Source organism: Cololabis saira, chromosome 8 (genome assembly GCF_033807715.1).
Source record: "Cololabis saira isolate AMF1-May2022 chromosome 8, fColSai1.1, whole genome shotgun sequence".
NCBI lineage: Eukaryota > Metazoa > Chordata > Actinopteri > Beloniformes > Belonidae > Cololabis > Cololabis saira.
Window position 1 is genome coordinate 16,884,032 of NC_084594.1, and position 21,371 is coordinate 16,905,402.

General features: G+C 40.0%; 1 protein-coding gene across 4 annotated transcripts in view; it reads left to right on the forward strand.

Annotated features, from left to right (window-relative positions):
• ephb2b (eph receptor B2b) overlaps positions 1–21,371 on the forward strand; it is a 149,868-nt gene that overhangs the window by 45,520 nt on the left and 82,977 nt on the right. For all 4 annotated transcript variants that reach the window (XM_061726942.1, XM_061726944.1, XM_061726943.1 and 1 more), the window contains exons 2-3: positions 9,490–9,569; positions 20,290–20,974. In XM_061726942.1, coding sequence (XP_061582926.1) covers positions 9,490–9,569; positions 20,290–20,974 — 765 coding nt within the window. The remainder of the gene's footprint in view (positions 1–9,489; positions 9,570–20,289; positions 20,975–21,371) is intronic.

Below are 21,371 nucleotides of genomic sequence, written 5' to 3' on the forward strand. Positions count from 1 at the left end.
AAAATATGAGTTCTAGGTCTCTAAATAAAGATGGTGCATAAAATATAGATAAAATTACTTCTTGTTCATGTCATCTGACTTGCTTGTGAAATGATAAGGAAGTAGGTCTTTTCAACTCTTAAGTAGGAATGGGCAATATTTTACCGTTCACGATATACCGTCAAAAAAATTCCTCACGATAAGAATTTGTCATGTCGCGGTAAAAACGATAAATTCCCGTTGATGATGTTTTTGTGTAAAGCTGATTTTTTGGAAGGAAGGAAGGAAGGAAGGAAGGAAGGAAGGAAGGAAGGAAGGAAGGAAGGAAGGAAGGAAGGAAGGAAGGAAGGAAGGAAGGAAGGAAGGAAGGAAGGAAGGAAGGAAGGAAGGAAGGGAGGGAGAAAACAAGGAAGGAAGGAAGGAAGGAAGGGAGAAAAGAGGAAGGGAAGAAGGAAGGAGAGAGCAGGAGGAAGGGGAAAAAAGAAGGAAGGAAGGAAGGAAGGAAGGAAGGAAGGAAGGAAGGAAGGAAGGAAGGAAGGAAGGAAGGAACGAAGGAAGGAAGGAAGGAAGGAAGGAAGGAAGGAAGGAAGGAAGGAAAGGGGAGAAGGAAGGGAGAAACAAGGAAAGGAGGAAGGAAGGGAGAAAAGAGGAAGGGAAGAAGGAAGGAAAGAGCAGGAGGAAAGGAGGAAGGAAAGAAAGAAAGAAAGAAAGAAAGAAAGAAAGAAAGAAAGAAGGAAAGAAGGAAAGAAAGAAAGAAAGAAAGAAAGAAAGAAAGAAAGAAAGAAAGAAAGAAAGAAAGAAAGAAAGAAAGAAAGAAGGATACATTCCCGTTGATGACGTTTTTGTGTAACAAACATGGCGGATCTGAGAGCGAGATAGATTCATAGTTAAAAAGGTGGAGTTGAATTGGTATTTTTTTTATCGTCATTTTTATCGTTATTGGGATAAATGCCAGAAATAATCGTGATACATTTTTTAGTCCATACCGCCCATCCCTACTCTTAAGCAAGAAAATTCAAATATTTTCAAATAAAGCACAATAATGGAATATCCAGCATTGTTTTCTTTCTTCCTCGCACACAACTGTTTATCACAAGGATTGAAGCATTGTTTGAGAAAAGCATGGCTATGGTGTGTTTAGAAAACAGATATCTGGAGGTATGCAATTTCCTTAAACAAGATGAGGATGTGTTTAATGGTTTGTGACTGGTCGAAGGTCTGAAAGTCCTTAAGTGTTTGCTGACTGGCTGTATTTACTTAGGCTTGAACAAGTGCAACTCCTGTTGCCTGTTAGCCATGCAGGGCCCCAAACCAAGCTACGATAACAAAGCGTTGACAAGTGCAGCAATCTGGCCAGGCCTGTTCTACTCTATAATCTGGTCCTTGAGTCCACTTGAAATCTACGACGGAGTATTAGGGCCAATCTAAGACAAAAAAAAATTGGAAATTACGAGAATAAAGTCATAATATAATGAGAATAAAGTCGTAAATTTACCAGAAAAAAGTCGTAATGTTGCGAGAATAAAGTCGTAATAGAATAAAGTCGTAATATTACGAGAATAAAGTCGTAATATTACGAGAATAAAGTCGTAACATTACGAGAATAAAGTTGTAATATTATCGAGAATAAAGTCGTAATGAATAAAGTCGTAATTTATGAGAATAAAGTCGTAATATTATGAAAATAAAGTGGTAATTTATGAGAACTCTAACAGGAAGAGCAGTCTTCTCCCTGTGTTAAAATTAGGAATATTGAGCAGCATCTTGTGAAGTTATATATATAATATATTTAATAATACGACTTTATTCTCGTAATGTTACGACTTTATTCTCGTAATATTATGACTTTATTCTCGTAATTTTACGACTTTATTCTCGTAATTTTACGACTTTATTCTCGTAATATTATGACTTTATTCTTGTAATTTTTTTTTCTTAGTTTGGCCCTAATACTCCGTCGTAGAAATCACATTAAAGTTCATCATCAAAATCAAATGCACTTTCTGCTATGTTAAAGGACATTACTATTACATACAGACATCCGTACAGCGCTTCTTACTTATGTTTTTTGGCGGTTGCCTGTTGGCCTTGCTGACAAATTCAGTGCTCTGACTGATAAAACAGCTCGGCTGTGTAGAGATTACTGTCGTACATCCTGCTCCAGGCACCGGGGAACGCCACGCTGTATCATTCTGTCAACAGGCAGAGCTCTCAGAGTACTCCACTTTCTGTGTGTTTGTATGTGTAGTGCTATATTTCACACTCCACCGTAGTCTGCCAAAATCAACTGCCCAGCTTCCTCGCTCATCTTTCTTTGCCTTGGAAAACTCAGCACTTTGCAGCCTTAATGAGGTGAAGCTGAACTTTGGGCTCTCTCTCACCTCCACACCAAATCATCATCCCAACTCCAAACTTGCCTTTTTAAGACCCAGCAGTAACCTTTACACCATGTAAATTTACCTAAGGGTGTATTTCATCAGTGACACTCTTGGATACGGAGGGCGTCATGCCAATCAGCTTTCAAGACTTTAAAAGAGGAAAAAAAATAACATAATTTTCTAGTCCACAGAGCTTGTTCCGCAGTAAAGGTGGCATTAAGAATTCATTTAACACATAGGGATAAGCTGTTATACATTGGTGGGAGTGCTGCTGTACCTTAATGAGCCCAGCCTGTGATGACAGATACGTTGAGCTGCGTTTTAGGCCCGGGGGCTCCATCCGCTTGTTCCTCCTAAATGATACAGACTGTTATTATTTCCAAGTGGCCATACAGTAGCCTTGTCCATCATTAAAGCCATACATCACGTCTCTGCCCCCCCAGGGGAATACCACTGCCTTTACCCTTAATCTTGGGAGTTTTCCCTACTTGTCCACCAAATAAGATTCTGTATTTAGCACGATGACCAGCTTGCTCATGTTACTCCACAAGTGTAGATTAGGTACTACAGTTTTTTTCCACAATTTGCCAGAAACCCCTGTGGCTTTTCAGTGTTCAGTCCTGTGCAAGCAAATGCCCTTTCATCCTTCAGTTGTGGTTAAATAGAACCGTGCACATCATGGTTTTTATGGGCAGAACATTTTTGCTCGTTTTAGCTATGATAGCTGACATTATCACAGCAATAGAAAGTGCTATATGTGGTTTATGTCGACTTTAAATGAAATGCGGGGGGATTTGTTCCATAGAGTACTGAGGCTACAGTTCTGCTGGCAAGAAAGATAAAAAGAAGTCACGCCTCCGAGCTGCTTCACGCTGTTTTGGAGGTCAATTGCTTTCTCAAAATACGCTTGTTAAACCATAGGAACTAAATATAGGCTACTTTGTAAGGAAATTGGTTCATTCTCTTTGATTTCTGGTCGAGCTACCATGTCAAGTCATTTACATGCAAGGTTTTTTTTTTCCTGTGATGCAACAAGATGTAAAGCCATGTGTCAGACTGGGTTTCTCATCCTGAGAAACGAAAGCCAAGGAGAAGTCTGTGCAGTTCCTATGAGCATGTACCTGCAGGTATAAACTTGTAATTGAAAGCCAAGAAATCCCTGTTTGTTTTTTTTATTTAAAACAAACTGTTCCTGCTATGTTTACTGTTCTGGAAAAAGGTGTAGAGGATTTGCTCAGACATTTCCCATGGCACCGGACGCATCCATCACATACGTCATACGTCATACTTTTCACCTAATTGGTCATCCAACTGTACAGTGCTGATTTATGCCCTACAGCTGATTCATGAGTCATTAGATGTCATTGTTAATAAACTACAAAGTACTGACAAACTGGCTGACAGGAAGAAAAAAAAAGTGAGCTGCACGGAAACATAGAGAAGCAGAGAGAAAGTGAACGTCAGTTATCTGAAACGCTGCATTAACAGCAGTCTAACGCAGAGGTGGACAGAGTACTCGACCCCAGTACTTGAGTAAGAGTACAAATACTACTGGTCAAAATTTACTCCGTTACAAGTAAAAGTAGCTCAGTCAAAATATTTCTCGAGTAAGAGTAGAAAAGTACTTGCTTTTAAAGGTACTTAAGTATCCAAAAGTAAATGCTTTTAAATTTACTTTAAGTAAAAGTAAGAGTAAATTTCTTATTTTCCACATCAGTAAATTACTATATTTTTTATAAATTAATTTAAGGATCTTTTAACTCTTGTTTCTGAGAATTAACTCTTTAAAACCAACTGTTGAGTTGTTGAAAGCAGAGAGGTAGTTCTGCTTCGGCAGACACAAGAAACATTTGAAAATAAATGTCTTTGGTTTGTCTGTGCCCTCGTTTTTTACTCGGTCGAACTCAAACATTGAGTTAAGATACGGCCAAGGATTTTGTGAAAGTCCCTGCTCCGAGTCGGCTATGTCTTGACTTGTTGCGGCTCTGTCTTGACAAACGCAGGTTACTTTGGCGGTATCGTTTTGAGGCGGCTTGACGTATTTCCGCTTTACGTACATCCCAGTGGAGAGCGTGCACTGTGATAGGTCTCCTCCTTTGACAAAAACAGCTTGTGTCCAATAGGATTTTAGGGAAGAAGAAAAAAGAGCAGACCTGAAAGTAACGAGTACTTTTCAGCCTTCCTAGAAATTTACTCGAGTAAAAGTAAAAATATTTGTCTTGGAAATGTATTCAAGTAAGAGTAATAAGTACCAAAGAAATCTAATACTCAAGTAAAGTACAAATCCTCTGGATATGTACTTAAGTACAGTACTCAAGTAAATTTACTCCGTTACTGTCCACCACTGGTCTAACGTCATTAGTATTGGTGGGGCTTTACAAAATGGCTAACACATCTTTCAACCCGAAGCATAGACGTATTTGTTGTTTATTTTGCCCACTTGCTTGTGGTTGTTTGTGTCTAAACGTCTCTTCCGCCAACACTTCCTATCTGTGCCCCTCACTGAAAATGCCGCTGCTTTCTTTAGAGAGCTTAGATGAAGCATTGACTGCACTTACAGAAGAAGAGTGTTGTTATAGTACACCCCCCACCCCTTTCCCTCTCCACTCGCTGTCACTTCAGACAGCCTCTCACTTGAGAGCTCTCTCAGATCAGCTCTAAACTCTCTCCTTAGTCCCAGGAAGTGTTGGAGGAAGCACGCTCTTCATCCTCTGCTTTTCTTACACTCCTTTGGCTCATTGCCTATTCAAAGCTCCCTCCATAGTTGAGGGTATCAAGAAAAAAAAAATTCTGTTTAAATCATTTACTGCCTATTGTTAACATCCCCTAACTTCAGAACAAGGGCTGAAGCTTTGCATATGAATCTTTTATATTTGAAAACATTCACTTATTAATCAGTGAAGTACTGCTTTTGTCTTTGTCAACACGGACACCATTTGTTTCCCCGGGAGCTCAAACAGTTCAAACTTCTTTCATGCATTCCTTATCTGCCATACAAATAATGCCAAGGCACTTACTGCTGTAAGTGGGAAATTGAGAGGCTGCAATTTGTCACCAGATGTTAGAGCAATGGATGTGTTGTCCCGGTCCTCTTGAGCAAATGTTCAACACAACAAAGTGCGCTTAAGCAATCTGAAAGTTGCATCCATCCATCATCCACACCCGCTTATTCCTTCTTACCGTCACGGGAAGAAAGAAGTTTACCTTCTTTTCTTTTTAACTTTGCTCACATTATAATTTGTTCCAGTAGCATTCTTTTTTAATTAAAAAAAGGTTGACATCATATGTGCCATGACAAATGTGAAACATTAAAAGGTAGGGGTGGGTATTGGGAAGGATCTCACGATACGATACGCATCACGATACTTGAGCCACGATACGATACAAATTGCGATATCCTGATTATGCGATATATCGCAATATTCTACATAGTTCACCGAAAAATTTAAAAATGCATTACACATCTTAAAATCCAAGTTGTATATATGTACATCAGATGATAGTGATAATGCATTGGACAGACTGAGTCAAAACAATGTATTTCAAACTTTCCATTTTAATTATGCAACATATTTGCATGAAAAAACACACAATGAAAAGTGCAGTGTGTGCATTATTCTTAGATACAAAATACAAAAAAAATAAAATGCAGTGTCTCACCCACACTGAAATTGAAATCACAAAAATACAGTACAGCTACTTGCCCCTGACTTAAAATGACAAAAATAAAATGCAGTGTCTCACCCACACTGAAATCACAAAATAAAGTGCAGCTAGGGGTGGGCAAAAATATTGATACGGCAATATATCGCGATACATACATTGAACATCGATATCGTATCGGGAGACTATGTATCACGATATATTGCCATATCAATATTTTTGCCCACCTCTATTAAAAGGTATCGAGACTCATGTCCTGAAAATCAGAAAGTGCAAAACAGAATGTTACCTTCAAAAACAAAACAAAAGCCAAGGTCTTAATTTGTTTTCAAGTTCACCTTTGGCCACTTTTGAAGTTATAAAACCTTCTTATGAAAAATAAATGTCCTTCATTCATAGCTGCAGCCAAAGCACCTTTTAATAAAGGCCTTCGTTACACAAAGATGTTTCAAATTAATATCCCTCGACTGACTCACGTCTGTTTGACTGACAGGCCACACCTGGTGCTTTCAACCATCAGCGGATGACTATTATGTCAAGCACCTACTTCGTTTATCTAATTGGTTTTTAATTAAAAGCCTTGAAGAGAAATGTGTGCAGTATTATAATCCTTCAATAAAGCATTTCTATCCTTCCTCTGCCTGTGAGAAATTTACTTTGTGAGTATTAACATGTTGATGCTCCTCTCAGGCTGGCGCGTCTTCCTCGCAGTGTATTGTGCTGGTTTTGTCTGCTCTGCAACTGCAGGGGAGATTTGCTGAAGGATTAGTGGCAGTTTGATGTCTATGCACTCTTTCTTAGAGCCATTCCCTCGAGTGGCAAAATTCAAATAAGGGATTCTGATACGCTCATGCCAGAACCCCTGTGCCACGTCCTCATCCCGATGCGTCTCCAGCACATCTCGCTGCTGCCTGCCCATGCTCTTCCACCACCGGATGTTCAGACTGAGAATGAGGCCGCGTCTGACAGTGTTGAGCTATGTGCTGCGCGGCCTCATGGGAGGTAATGAATCCGTGTGGCTGCAGGGACTCAAGTGTAGACAGCAGAGGGAAGAAAAGTGGTCAGTTTTATGGGGAGCTTTGACTAGTCCAGCATGTGGGCCACTGATAGCAAGGAGAGGGACAGATAATGAAAGGGCAGGCAGGGGAGTGAAGGGCTGTGTGAGGACGGGAAGAGAGAACGAGGTGAAGATGAAAAAAATAGTGTTAAAGGAGATGGATCAAAGAAAAAGGAGAATCCGAGGGAATGTGCGGCTCCAGAGCTAAAAAGACAACGAAGGTTTCGGGGTAGAGGATGATGCGTCACCCAGTCTGTGTTAATGTCGCTGTAGAAATTTGCTCCCTGTTCCCCCACAACAAACCTCCACAGAGGGGGTTCATTATTCTCACTTTACTCCCCCACTAATTATCGTTATCATTATGGGGGATAATTACCATTTCGCTGCCTAACACCCATGTAGACTGCTTGGCTCGGAGTCACACAGAAGGTTATCAATAGCTGCTCAATTTCAACCTCATCTACCTAATTATAAGATTTGGGCTTTGTGATAACTGAATAGGATGTGAAATCCAGTATTGTGTCTTGTGAGCGCTGATGAGATGCTGAAAGTCAGCAGAAGGCCCTGATATAAACCCATGCTTGTGGTTGCCTGTTAATTAAAAGCCGTGACTTTCGTTGGAAAAATAAATCAGAGGAAATCCACAGGGTTGTTAAACTCTGAAGTCTCTGAAGTGTCGTGCAAGTTGGTGCAGAGCTGAATGTGCAGAAAGAAAACTAAATCCTGTTGGAGTGTAATTATAGAAGCCTCGTCTTTTATTCTGCTCTCTCATAACCTGTACAAAAACCTTTGTTCTTTTTTAAATCTACTTTCAGCTAGTGCCATTTCAGCCACCCTGTGTCACCATGTTAGTGATGCTGGCTGTGACTAGGCATGGGACGATATGAAAATTTCATATCACGATATTAGTGGACAAAAATATCACGATTACGATATTATCACAATATTAGCGCGTCGCTTATAAAATTCTTAAAATGCAAGGAAAAACACTAACCGTGGATCCACTGGTTCCTTCAGAACATTTATTCTCAAATCATTCTCAACACAGTGACACTTGAGGTAGAGAACAAATAGTGTACTGTAAATGTTATGCATTACAAAGTGTAAACTATAGTACCAGTACTTATTTGAACTTTCTTTTTTTGTAAGAAAATACTTCCCTGAGAGTCGAAAGAAATAAGTGACAAATAGAAATAAAGTGACAAAGTAGAGCCAAATGCACACTGATTGTATTACTCTCTGAAACTTTAACAGTGGCTGGCTGCCTGCTACTTAGTACGGCTTTCTGGAAAAATAATAAAATAAAGGCACTGCTCTGTAGTATACAAAACAAAAGCTGCATGGCCAACACAAAGATTGAGTGAAAATAAAGTGCCACAGTAGTCAAATGCACACGGATTGTACTACTCTCTGAAAAAATATTAAATAAATAATAATAATAAATAATATTAATAAAATACATGAAAAAAATAACACTGGCTTCTACCTGGCTGGTAGCCTTGTGTGACCACTAAAAAATAATATTAAATAAATAAAAAAAAAAAAAAAAATGTTGGCGATAATTACAGTACCCCACGATAACGTTATCGCGGCCGTTTTTTATCGCGATATACGATAATATCGTATATCGCCCCATGCCTAGCTGTGACTCATGTCAAGATTAGTTGCTTTGTTTGTCAAATGTGTTTCTAAACCCTGCTGTGGCGTTTTGGACTCACAGCTGATGTTTTGCAACTTGAGGAATGGTCTCTCCAATCTGCCGCCGCTCTTTTTAGAAGTACAGGAGTGACGCAGGACTAATCAGCAGGAGAAAGTCATTAGAGCCACGCTCGTTCGCCAGCAGAGAGCCTGCCAAGCCAGGAGAAGAATTTTGGGTGAGAAAACAGGCACGAGGGCGAGAATAGAGACTTAAGAAAAGAGGCGAAGAAGGTGACCGTGTGAGTGGCTCAGTAAGCATATCACAGAGCGTTGGATCAGGCTGGAGGAATGTGTGCCGCTGAGAGCCTCATGACAGACAGGAGGCACATTGTCTTTGACCCCAATTACCAGAGGTGTTTCTTTCCCCCAGTTAATCCCTGGCATATAGGGTGGCCCCTTCTTTATACCGCCGAGATTTGCCTTTCCAGTCGGTTGTTCCCCCTCAGAGACAGGTATGATGGCGTAATTCTGCTGACCCGGATCTGTCTGACTTGTTAGGAAATCGCTTGAAGTCCATTTCAAGCTATCGCTGAACCAAAGCCAACATTTTAACAGACGAGCGCAAAACACTACACCGTGGAGTCATTTTCACACACCTTAAACTCAGTCATTTTCTTCTTCTCAGTGTTATTTTGGTACTCAAGCAATTTCTCCTTAAGCCCAGCAGCTGAGGGCAGACGATAACATGGCCTCCGTATCTCCTTCTCTCCACAGAGACACTCATGGACTCCACCACGGCCACGGCGGAGCTCGGCTGGACGGTCTTCCCAGTGTCGGGGTCGAGCGACAACAGCGTGAGTGACCCGTCTAACATTTTAATTCAATTGCTTCTTAAACAATATATGTTTGTAAGTCATTTTGGGCTCTTTTCTTTGTGACAAATTTAAGATGCCTGATGGACCATTGCAGGTTAATTGTCAAGTGCAGTTTTGGAGTAGTTTTTGGGTAGCCCCCCCACTGAAAATTAATTTTGCTTGTTAGTCAATGTTTTGGTTTCTCACTCTTAGGTCAAAAGACCATTGAGTGCAGCAGACCCCCCCGTCCCTTCCTCAGAGCAAGCTAGAAAACCAAAAAATGAAGAAAAAAGTAGCCGTTGAAAAAGTTTAACTTATTCTTTTTATTCGTCATACAAAATCCACATAAACACTATGAATCATTATTGATTAAACAATAACTTTTCAAGCTCTCTTTCTTATAGATTTGTTTTCATCGTCTTTTTTTTTAAACAAAAAAAAAAAATCTTCAGGGAAAACACGTTATAAATAAAGAATAATACACTTTAAAGTCTTTTTTTTCTTTTTTCAATGATGCCATAGCAGAAACAATGTATTGGATGGGCTCTTTGGCTCTGGGTGTTGCAGTTTTTCCACATGCCTTGCCAAAGCATCGGTTCGTCCTGGCTCCATGGAAGCCCGGCCCACTTGAAGCAGCCAAAACCAGTGACTTGGTATCCTTCACATTTTTCTCCGCCACAAGATATAGACTTCTTAGAATGGGTCCAGATGAGGGAAACAACCACTGTACACGTAGAAAAAAAGAAAAAAAAGAGCACTGCCAGTTTTATTCAATTATTTATGCTTCTGTGGTTTGTATTAGAGATGCTTGAATTATGCTTTGTTATGCTTTGCTTTTTGCACTAACAGAGAAGCAAAGAAAGCTGGTGCTCAACAGTTCCGCGATCCTACTTCAAAGCCGTTCAGCAAGAAATTAGGTCCCGTCGCTCCAAACCTGGGGCACATTGTCTCCTCCTGCTAATTTCTACCATCAATACCAAAGCAGAGAGACGTCTGTTTTCCCTTCTGTCTACCCAGCTCTGGATTCAATCTGCACTGAAGACATACTTACAACACATCTTCTTTTTATCAATGAAGAAATGTTACATTTACCAAGCATGCATTTAACATATTTTTCATAAACATGATTAATCAAGTGGAAAGGTCCAAGTGGCATGTTAAGCCCTTGAACAGACATTCGAGGTGGAACTATTTGAGTAAATGTAAAACTAAGGACCTCTGAGCTCCTTATGGATAAACCTGAATATATATGCTTAAAAGCTTGTATATGATGAATATATTTGGAATATTTAGTGTGCGCTCTTATTTTTGGGCTTTTGACCCCACTTAATCCCATGTGTCTTATGAAACCCTCCATGCGCAGTTATGATATATCCTGCTTCTGGAGCACAATGAAATGTAAAGACCCTAAGCCCCTGGATTTAGTCAGGTATAGATTGGCCTTATCAGCGTAGACACTCAAGTTTTATGAGGAAGTGCCCGAGTTTTTCAAACCATTGGAGAGTGAAGTATGAGTGGGATGGAGATAGCGTGTCCCTTATGGCCCAAAGCGACAGGTGTAGAACCACAGCTTGTGCTCTCGCTCAGTATAACAGCAAGAGGTGCTTTACAGAAACTATTGTCTTACACTTATAATGCAATGCATGGCTTCATGGGCTTATCTAGTGGATCAGTAACATCCAGCACAGCACTGAAGCAGCAGTTGGCTTTCACTACTCTGTATAGCTTTATGAAATATATCCTAACTTGGCATGTGATACATTGCGATGCAGAAGAAATGCAAACAAGAAACAGTAAGGTATTAATGCAGAAATGTTATGGCAGTTGCTGTTATTTCACTCTTATTTTACAGGATAAGGAAAGGGCCTGTCAAATCATTATTATAGGAAATTTGTTCAAATATGTGTAAAACTATCATACAGTGGGGGATTTGTATGGCGCAAGGACCCAATTCAGCATGGTTAGATTCAGTTTTATAACCGTCTTTGTCAACAAGCCAGTTCTTGCATTTAACCACGTAAAACAATCCTCAAATATACTCTTCCTTTCACAAATGAATGGTGGTGCAGTTGCTCAAAGAGCCACATGAAGCTGGAATGAGTGAGTGAGTCAGACTGATCAGAACCCCAGTGTTAAAAGATCCAGCCAAGAAGCATCAATTATTCAGCAGATTTAGTCTGTTGGGCTAAATTTCCTTATTAACTACAGGGGGAGTCATTTTAAATCTCAGACGTTTCACATGCAGAGGTCATGCATAATTACTGGTTGGGCTGCTTTGATTGGCTGGTGACTTTTCCAGTGGTCATATGTAGGATGTTGGACTACTCTCTTACAGTAGATCCCTCCCACTTTATATCACTTTTGGTTGCAAGAAAGCAAGGTAGTCGCCGCTTAATGTTTCATATTTAATAGTACTCCAGAAACCAGTGACTGACTCCGTCCATCCCTTTATGTACAGTTTTACCTTATATTCATATATTTCTTGGTTGCTCCCAGTTTTTCAACCATTCATCAGCTGCAGCAAATCCACTATGTACTTAAGGCGATACACTGATAATCTGTCGTATCTGACATATCTGACGTATGACTATGTGGACTGATATACCGTGTAGCTGACTAGCAGTGCAAGGTTAAGTGGTCAATGTTTTCCTCTCAAGTGGAGCTGAGAGACTTGCGAACACAAGGTCAGATGTCCTGAGCCATTCATTGCCATGCTGAAGCACTGACAACTGCAGACATTTAGAAATAGACCTGTGGCCCCGGGGAGCACGCACAACCACCGCAGAAGGAAAACCCCGGTCTGTGCATAGGCAGAGAACATAATGAGGTGGTGTGTGGGCTAGGTTATCATTATGGATGTGTTATATCGTAGCGCCGTACCAGTAATGTGTATCCAGTGTCACTTTGGGACACACCGCACCACTAAAAGACAAGAAGCAGTCGCCGCTGCAAACTGCTTGAAATCAGTTCTGATTTATCAAATCTCGCACTTTCTTATTGAATTAAAACTCCTTTGGAATATGATTGTGTTTTTTTTTTAAATATTTAATTGTGGACGTGTGGGGCAAACCAAAAATTCATACTTTTTCAACGTGACTTGACAACGTGTCCTTTACAAGTAATTTTTTGAACTCGGGATCGCGGGAGTTTAAAGGGACAAATGATTTTCTGTGATTTACAGTTAAATTCTGGGAAGCTGCATTTTTAAAAATATGCGAATAAGAATTATGCAAACATAATCCACATGTAACTCAGTGGAAAGATGGATAATAGATGGAAATATTCTCCTTTCACATGTTGTACATTAGTAGTGGACAGTGGTAATTGAGGCCGACTACAACAGACAGTTCTACTTAAGGCGGCGAGTGGGTGAGCCGCTCCTCTCCGTGAGGCCCGGTCTCCTGCAGGACTTGGCTCCCTTGGCCTTTCTCGTAGTAATTGAATGCAGACACTGGGTGTCATTTGTCCTCTGTCCCTCCAGGGAAGGCACTCTTGCTCTGACAGATTTCCCACAACTGCAAATACGGTGACTGTGCCCCCAGGAGTTTTCCATTGGGTCTCTCTCCCCACTTTTGTGTGAATAATTTATTTACTTCTGTCAGTGATAGAATGGCAATTTGTAATGTGGCTCAGGACTGTGAGGCTATTTCAGGTTAATTCAAACATTGAAATGGCAAGATTTGAGAAATACAACATTGATGTTATATGAAAACTGTTCGTATTGGCTGTTGTATTATTATTCAAAGTGTTTAACTTTAACGCAGGATTTGCTGCCGTCTATTGTGAAGAGATGGCAATAATAACAGTAAAATTTGAATGCAGCATAACATTTAAACTGACACTAGCGGTGGTTGCAGTAAGATTGATTTATCATCTAGTCCGTCAAATAACAGTCTTACAGTTATTCACATAGTTTGAATGGATACAGTGGCTAACAACAAGTTTCAAAATGCACTGCCAAGCACAATGACAAGTATTTTTATTTCAGAAATGTGACTGGCTGTTGACAGCTGTGTCCATGAAAAGTAAATTTGTGGTCAACTGTTTGCAGCCAGCAAAATGTCTGTTTGCATGTTGCTTCTCAAGGTTGCACAAATGTGCAGAAAAATAGGGAATTATGACAATGTGATTATGGTGGTTTTGTCGAGAAAAGCTCGTACGCAGTCAAGGGAAAAGTAAAGTAAATCTTTTATTTCTAAGGCTTTTAAAGGGCAAACACGACCTCAGCCGATCAAGAACAATAGAGTACGCAAAACAAAAGTTCAACCCCACGGTTTGGTGTTTGTAGGACCACGTTGGCTGTGGTGAGTTAACATCGGCTAATCAGTTACTGTATAAAGTAATCACAGTTGTGGAATTGTGGCCCACTCCTCTTTAAAACCACGTTTGTTTAGGTTTACAAGTGTTCATTAATCCACAGCTCTGTTCAGGTGACAGATGGTGTTTCGTCTTGACTTCCACTGGATTTTTGCAATGGTTGGAGTCTTTCTGTTGGACATGTACTGGCGTGCCTGGGAATGTCCTTGGGCGGGATCCAGTTTTGACCAAGCTTTAGCCGTGTGATAGATGGCTTTACAACCGGCCTCGGGTCAGCTCCTTTGGTGTACAGAGCAGCTCAATGTCGACTCAAGGGCTTCAAGGTGCCAAAGCCCAGCGGCAGCAAAACGAGCCCCAATCATCATCCTTCCACTACTGTGCTTGCCAGTTAATATGAGTTGTCTTTATTGATATAATTTAGGGCTGGGCGATATATCGAGATTTTAATATATATCGATATATTTTCAAACACGATATGGTACGAGACAATATCGTTTATATCGATTTAAAATTTATTTTTTTTTACATTTTTTTTTTAATGATTTTGATATAGCTTATTTTGTGACAAATTGACTTGAATGTTTTATTTGAGATTTGCACAAATGTTTTGTTATTTGCACAACTGTCAACCTCAGTGGAAAAGTCTGCCTGTTACTGTCTACATTGTATTAATTGCACATTTTAATTTAATTGTTATGCAGGAAAGGGATATTTGTTTTATTCTATTCAAGAAGCATTTTTATTCTATATATGCAGGCAGTTTATTTTTATTTCATTTGTTTTATACATTTTGATATTGTGCAGACCTCTGTTAATAAAGGTACCTGTGTGACATTTGGCACGAGGCTTTGTATTAAAACTGACTGTTTTTTTAAGGGTTTGCCTCAGAAAAAAATGAAGCTAACAGAGATGCTATGCTATAATGCTTTGGGGGAAACCCCAATTAAGGCACAGAAAAAATATCGAGATATATATCGAGTATCGCCATTTAGCTAGAAAATATCGAGATATGACTTTTGGTCCATATCGCCCAGCCCTAATATAATTAACTCTTTTTATTTTTTTTTATTTTTTTAAATTATGGCCAGATTTTGGTCTAATCTGTTGAAAGGAGGTCTTGGTCAAGCCACTATGCTATTTTTAGAGTTAATTAACATTTAACATTCTAACCTGGGGGGGTTAAAAAACAAACATATTCAAGGTGATGTGCTTTTTCAGGGATATAACTATACATATATATGGAGAGGTTTTTATGCACTGCATTTTTCCACAGCTGTTTTGTGATCAGCGTGTCCTTGAAAGGAGATATGAGCATTTGGCCTTTTGCCAGGATTGGCATTGTTTTCATTTAGGATGTTGTTGCTACTGTGTCAATGTTAATCCCTTTAAAACTGACACACATATCTGACAGGATGTCCTTGACCACCAGACCGAATCATTCTGTGTTTGGTCTCTGTGAATGAGTTTGGATTAAATGGGCAAGATATAAATATAGATTAAGAGCAGTATACAGCATCTGCAGCATAATACTTACCTAAGTGAAGTTTGTATTAAAAAAAAAAAAGAAACATGTATGATTGATGCCATTTTTCATCTTGTTAATGGAAAAGAAAGAAGTAGCGTCTTTAGTGAATTGTTTCAGCTCAGAGGGCAACTCCGCCCTATAATTCACTCTTGACAGTGCGATCTGTTTGGCTTTACAGATAAAACAAAGCCCTATTGTCATTGACGCGTATGGATTGCAGGTCAGCTGAACTTTCTCCTCAAGTGGAATAAGTGATATTGATTCTGAAGCTCATGCTTCGTGAGCATCGCTGAACTGTAGCACCTCGTAGAACTCCACAGGAGGACAGTAGTATCTTAGGTCAGACAGTAATACTCTGTTTGTCACTTTAGTCTCTTAATATTGTTTCCATTGAGGATTCTGAATAACTGGCTCATAGGAGAGTTTGTGGACCTACTCCAAAAAGGGTTAGACAATGTCTTAAATGTAAATCAGAATAGATTACTATAATTAGCACATTTTATCAACCCATATTTTCACAATAGAAAATAGAAACATATTTTAACTGAGGAAAACCAACATTAACAAAAGTTAATGTTGAATTTGATGGCAGCGGCACAGCTAAAAAAAAAAGGTTATTAATGGCTGTGTGTACTCCAGTGTAGCAGCCTCTGCTCTTCAACAAAAGTCTACTGAGTCTGGATGCTGAGGAGAGCAGTTTCTGGAGATTTGAGTTGGGAATGTTGGATTTGATAGAGAATGATTTCTGGAAGTGTTCCTGAGCCGAGCCACTGATTTCCTTTACAGGATCAGCCTGTTTTGAATCTGATGGGTCCAAATATCATGGGCATTAGGAATGGGCAATATTTTACCGTTCACGATATACCGTCAAAAAAATTCCTCGCAATAAGAATTTGTCATCTCGCGGCAAAAACGATAAATTCCTGTTGATGACGTTTTTGTGTAAAGCTGATTTATGGTTCTGCGTTAAATCCACGCACAACGTACGTGAAGGAAGGAAGGAAGGAAGGAAGGAAGGAAGGAAGGAAGGAAGGAAGGAAGGAAGGAAGGAAGGAAGGAAGGAAGGAAGGAAGGAAGGAAGGAAGGAAGGAAGGAAGGAAGGAAGGAAGGAAGAGAAAGGGAGAAAACAAGGAAAGGAGGAAGGAAGGGAGAAAAGAGGAAGGGAAGAAGGAAGGAAGGAAGGGAAAAAAGAAGGAAGGAAGGAAGGAAGGAAGGAAGGAAGGAAGGAAGGAAGGAAGGAAATGAGCCTGAAAGAAAGAAAGAAAGAAAGAAAGAAAGAAAGAAAGAAAGAAAGAAAGAAAGAAAGAAAGAAAGAAAGAAAGAAAGAAAGAAAGAAAGAAAGAAAGAAAGAAAGAAAGAAAGAAAGAAAGAAAGAAAGAAAGAAAGAAGCCAGAAAGAAAAAAGGATACATTCCCGTTGATGACGTTTTTGTGTAACAAACATGACAGATCTGAGAGCGAGATAGATTTATAGTTGAAAAGGTGGAGTTGAATTGGTATTTTTTTTATCGTAATTTTTATCGTTATTGGGATAAATGCCAGAAATTATCGTGATACATTTTTTAGTCCATACCGCCCATCCCTAATGGGCATCCCATAATGATCTTGGGCCGTGCTGTTTTGAGTCTTTTGATGATTTCACTGTAGATGATGGGTGCCTTCAAACCGTTTGTGCTGAGTTACATGTTCTGGAACTGTTTTACAGTTTGTCAACAGTTTTTCGGAGACTGCTTCTGCCCAGCCCCGCTTCGGAGACACTCTGTCTCTCGAAAATATAACAAACATTTATCAAGGTCTCATCAAAGTTCATTTACAGCTGCTCATGCTAGATTTGTGAAACAACACATGCTGGACATTGCAGTTGTTTATCGTAGCCCATTTAGCATAATAAATGCAGCGCATCAACCAAACACTGAAAATGATTTGTGTGAACATTGTAGCCCAGGATTGTTAGACCCACACAAAAGCAATTACAACCTAAAACACTGTGCTTTTGTTTGGACCCAGTCGCACATTCTGTTTCACACCATTGATTTTCCATCATTAGAGTGCGTTTCTGTGAGGGATGAAGCCTATGTACCATGAAAACACATTAGTTAATAACCTTGAGGTAGTCATGTGTCTAATTTGGAAAAATTACCTGAAACTTTTAGACTATACAAAGCTTTTTGTTAATATTTAGCGTGTCTTGCTTATAAGACTCTTAGTTCTCATCTGAAGCATTATTTTCAGCTTTAGTTAGCAACTTTCTGTGTAGCTAACCTTTTGGGCGTTGACTTTCACGGAGGGAGCTAGAATAAAACATCTTGCTGAATGTAACAGGATCTCGGTACAATAAGCTGGTGTTTTTGTTTCCATCATTATCTTGAGGGCGGCTCCTTCCTTGCAGCTAATCTTTCTTGACATCCAGCACCAGTGTTACCTCCACCTGCTGTACTTAAAGCACATGACCACCCTTTTAGGGCACCCTCTTTAAGAGCCAGGGGAAAAAGCTGTGAAAATGAAGACGTTTCTTCTAATTTAACACTCTGTGCTTGATCGTTAGGCTCTTATTATGCCCCATTTGCTTCCCTCCACTGGCTGTGATGAAAGGAGGGCAAAGAGGCCATGACAGGACAAAAAAAGAGGCCCTTCATCAAAACACATTTTGTTTGGGGTCTTTTTTTGTCGGACTCAAACCGCCCCACTATCCGCTCCCCCTTCCACCACCCCTCCCCACACATCTCTGCCAACACTTTTTCCTGGAGTTTGCCCTGTCTGTATCCCTCATTAGCGGCAAACACCACCTGTCTCCACATTCACTTTATTAAACTGTGATTGTCCAACGCTCGGTGCTCACTAGAACAGGCTGTTCGCTCTTGTTTAATTGGCCCAAAGCCTCCCTCCTGCTCCTCAACAAGTGGGAAGGTCAATGCCTGCTCATGACCTGAGATGATTATGTTTGTCAGTTCTGGGCAAAAGACAGATTTACCCTCAAACTATCATGGACCTGCTGTATATATGTATATATGTGTGTTTGTGTGTATATATATATGTGTATACATGTAAAACCAAGTCATTTCAACTCTATTTCCATGATTATGAAGGAACTGAAAAGAAAACACTCTCCCTTTTGCATTGACATTCAGCCTCATTTTCTGCCTGATTGAATTTGAGATTTGCACATTTGCACTTAAATTGACGTTCTTTTTTATTTTTTTACTGCATGCATTTCTATAAGAATATGATATTGTACTGAAAGACAACCAGCTTAAAACCTCCCATCGGTTTCAGACAGAAATGCTCAAATTGATTAGGTTTTTTTTCCTTTTGTTTTTGGCACCAAGTTAAGACTTTTTTGCTCCCCTGACCTGTCTTAGGTTGGTTTTTGTGACGATGTCCATCAAGACGAGCATTGGTGATTCATTCTGACATGGGATGTAAAGAACAAAAGCTCTTCTAATTAGTCAGAGTGTTTGACGGAATGTGCGTTTGCGAGAAGAGGGGTGACTTTCCTCTTCCAACCCGTTAAAATCTCCCAGAATCCTGCCAAAGTGGGCACTAATTTGAGAAATTATATCAGCTGTGAAGTGAAGGCTGAAGGGTGAAGGCAGTAGAGGGTTCAGCAGATGCAAAGTTCTTCAAGGGGGGGGGGGGGCAATATTTTTTTCTTATCTGAGATGCTGAAGTCGAGGTCACGACCTGTACGATGCTTGGTGTGCACAGTGTTTTAAGCTGGATTAATCCACGGCCAAGGGAAAGGAAACCCACAGAAGTATCATCTGGACTTTGTAAAGTCGCAGCGTTTACTTTTACTCTGCGTGCAATACATTAACTTTGAAGTGACACATCATACCCATTAAACCCAGAGTGAAATTTTCCCCTTGATTATTCTTTATATGATTACCTGCGTAATATGATTATGCCAGTTTAGAGTGACATTCAGAGTGGGAAACTTTGGTACCACTTCTTTGCTGCAGCATTGTAATGAAAACAGGTTTCACTTCAAAGTCAATAACCCCCTTATGAAACAGAAGTGACTGAAAAAAGAATAAAAATACAGCTTCTGTTGCGTTTGAAGGGATTTGTTAATTGTATCCTTGTTGACAGAAAGGAGAGGGGGAATATTGGAAATATTTGTCTTTGTAAACTTTAACATAACAACATGCGATTCATTTTTCTAAATGGGATATATTAAAAACACATGCTGGTACTCAATTGCTCTATTGTATCACTTTGTAGCGCATACCCTACTTTTAGAAAAGACTGAACAACTGATTTATTCAGGAAGGCAAACGATCCTGCTTCAACCAAATGAACCCTGAATTGGGAATGTTAGTGTGCCGTTTCTCAAACTGACGAAGACAAAGCTGCGACTACAGTTGCTGACTGTGAAAACACTTTCTCTTGATTGTATTAATAACATTCACGAAGGCTCTCAGTAACTGATAATATAATTATTACATTAAGAAATGGATTGACACGCTGGATAGGTCACTTCTCATATGTTCCTCTTCACATATTAAATGCATCCTTTCGAAGTGAGTTATTAGAGATATTATTTCTCTCCTCAACATGTAATACATTTAATCAAAATATTGCCTTAAGCTGATTACGGCAAGTAATCGCAATGGTTCTAAAGTGTCCATGGAAACATAATTATTATTGCTGGAAAAGAGGTATCGCTGGGGCTTTATACAGTTTATATTAATAAGAAACATGCAGCCCTTTTTACTGCTTTACAGCTGAATTGCACTAAATTGAACAAATCAGTAACTATGTTCCTCAATTACTAAAGGTTTTTTTTTTTCCCACTAGTTTTTTTCTTTTGTGAAAGTTTTAAAATACCCATGTGGGAAACATTTTTAATTCTCTCTTCTTGTGTGTCTTTGATCAACAGTGGGAGGAGGTGAGCGGGTACGATGAAAACATGAACACCATCAGGACGTACCAAGTCTGTAATGTTTTCGACAACAATCAAAACAACTGGGTACGGACAAAATACATCCGGCGTCGTGGTGCGCAGCGGATCCATGTGGAGATGAAATTCTCAGTGAGGGACTGCAGTAGCATCCCCAAGGTCCCGGGCTCATGTAAGGAGACTTTTAACCTGTATTACTATGAATCCGATGCCGACACAGCCACCAGAACCTCCCCGGCCTGGATGGAGAACCCTTGGATCAAGGTGGACACCATTGCAGCAGATGAGAGCTTCTCCCAGGTGGACCTTGGGGGCAGAGTGATGAAGATCAACACTGAAGTGCGAAGCTTCGGCCCCGTGTCGCGAAACGGCTTCTACTTGGCCTTTCAAGACTACGGCGGCTGCATGTCGCTCATCGCTGTTCGGGTTTTCTACCGCAAGTGTCCTCGAATCATCACTAACGGGGCGTTGTTCCAGGAGACTCTGTCGGGAGCAGAAAGCACCTCCCTGGTGGCCGCAAGGGGTATTTGTATTCCCAATGCCGAGGAGGTAGATGTGCCCATCAAGCTTTACTGCAATGGGGATGGAGAATGGATGGTACCCATCGGGCGCTGTATGTGCAAAGCCGGCTACGAGGCTGCGGAAAACGGGACTGTTTGTCGAGGTAGGTTGTGCCATTATATTGCATGTATTGGATTGGATTCTGCCAAATGATGTCTGGATCATAAAAGAATAATCCAACCATGAAAGGTTTTTATCCATTTAACGGTCATGTGTGGCGCCGTCCTGTCAATCAATCCCTCCATACATGCATCCTTCATCTGCCCTTTACTGGGTCATGGGGACAAAAGTCTGATCAGAAACACCCAAACCTCTCTCGCTCTCTCAAGTCACCTCTTCCACATCTTCTTTCCAAGCCAGCTAAAGATATAATCAAACACAAAATGGAATGGAAAGTTGTTCAACCAAAGTCGAAAAGAAAAAAATCACAGACTTTATTTACAACTGTGTGTCATTTAACAAGCTGTTTCAAGAATAATACAGTTTTTGTTATCATACCA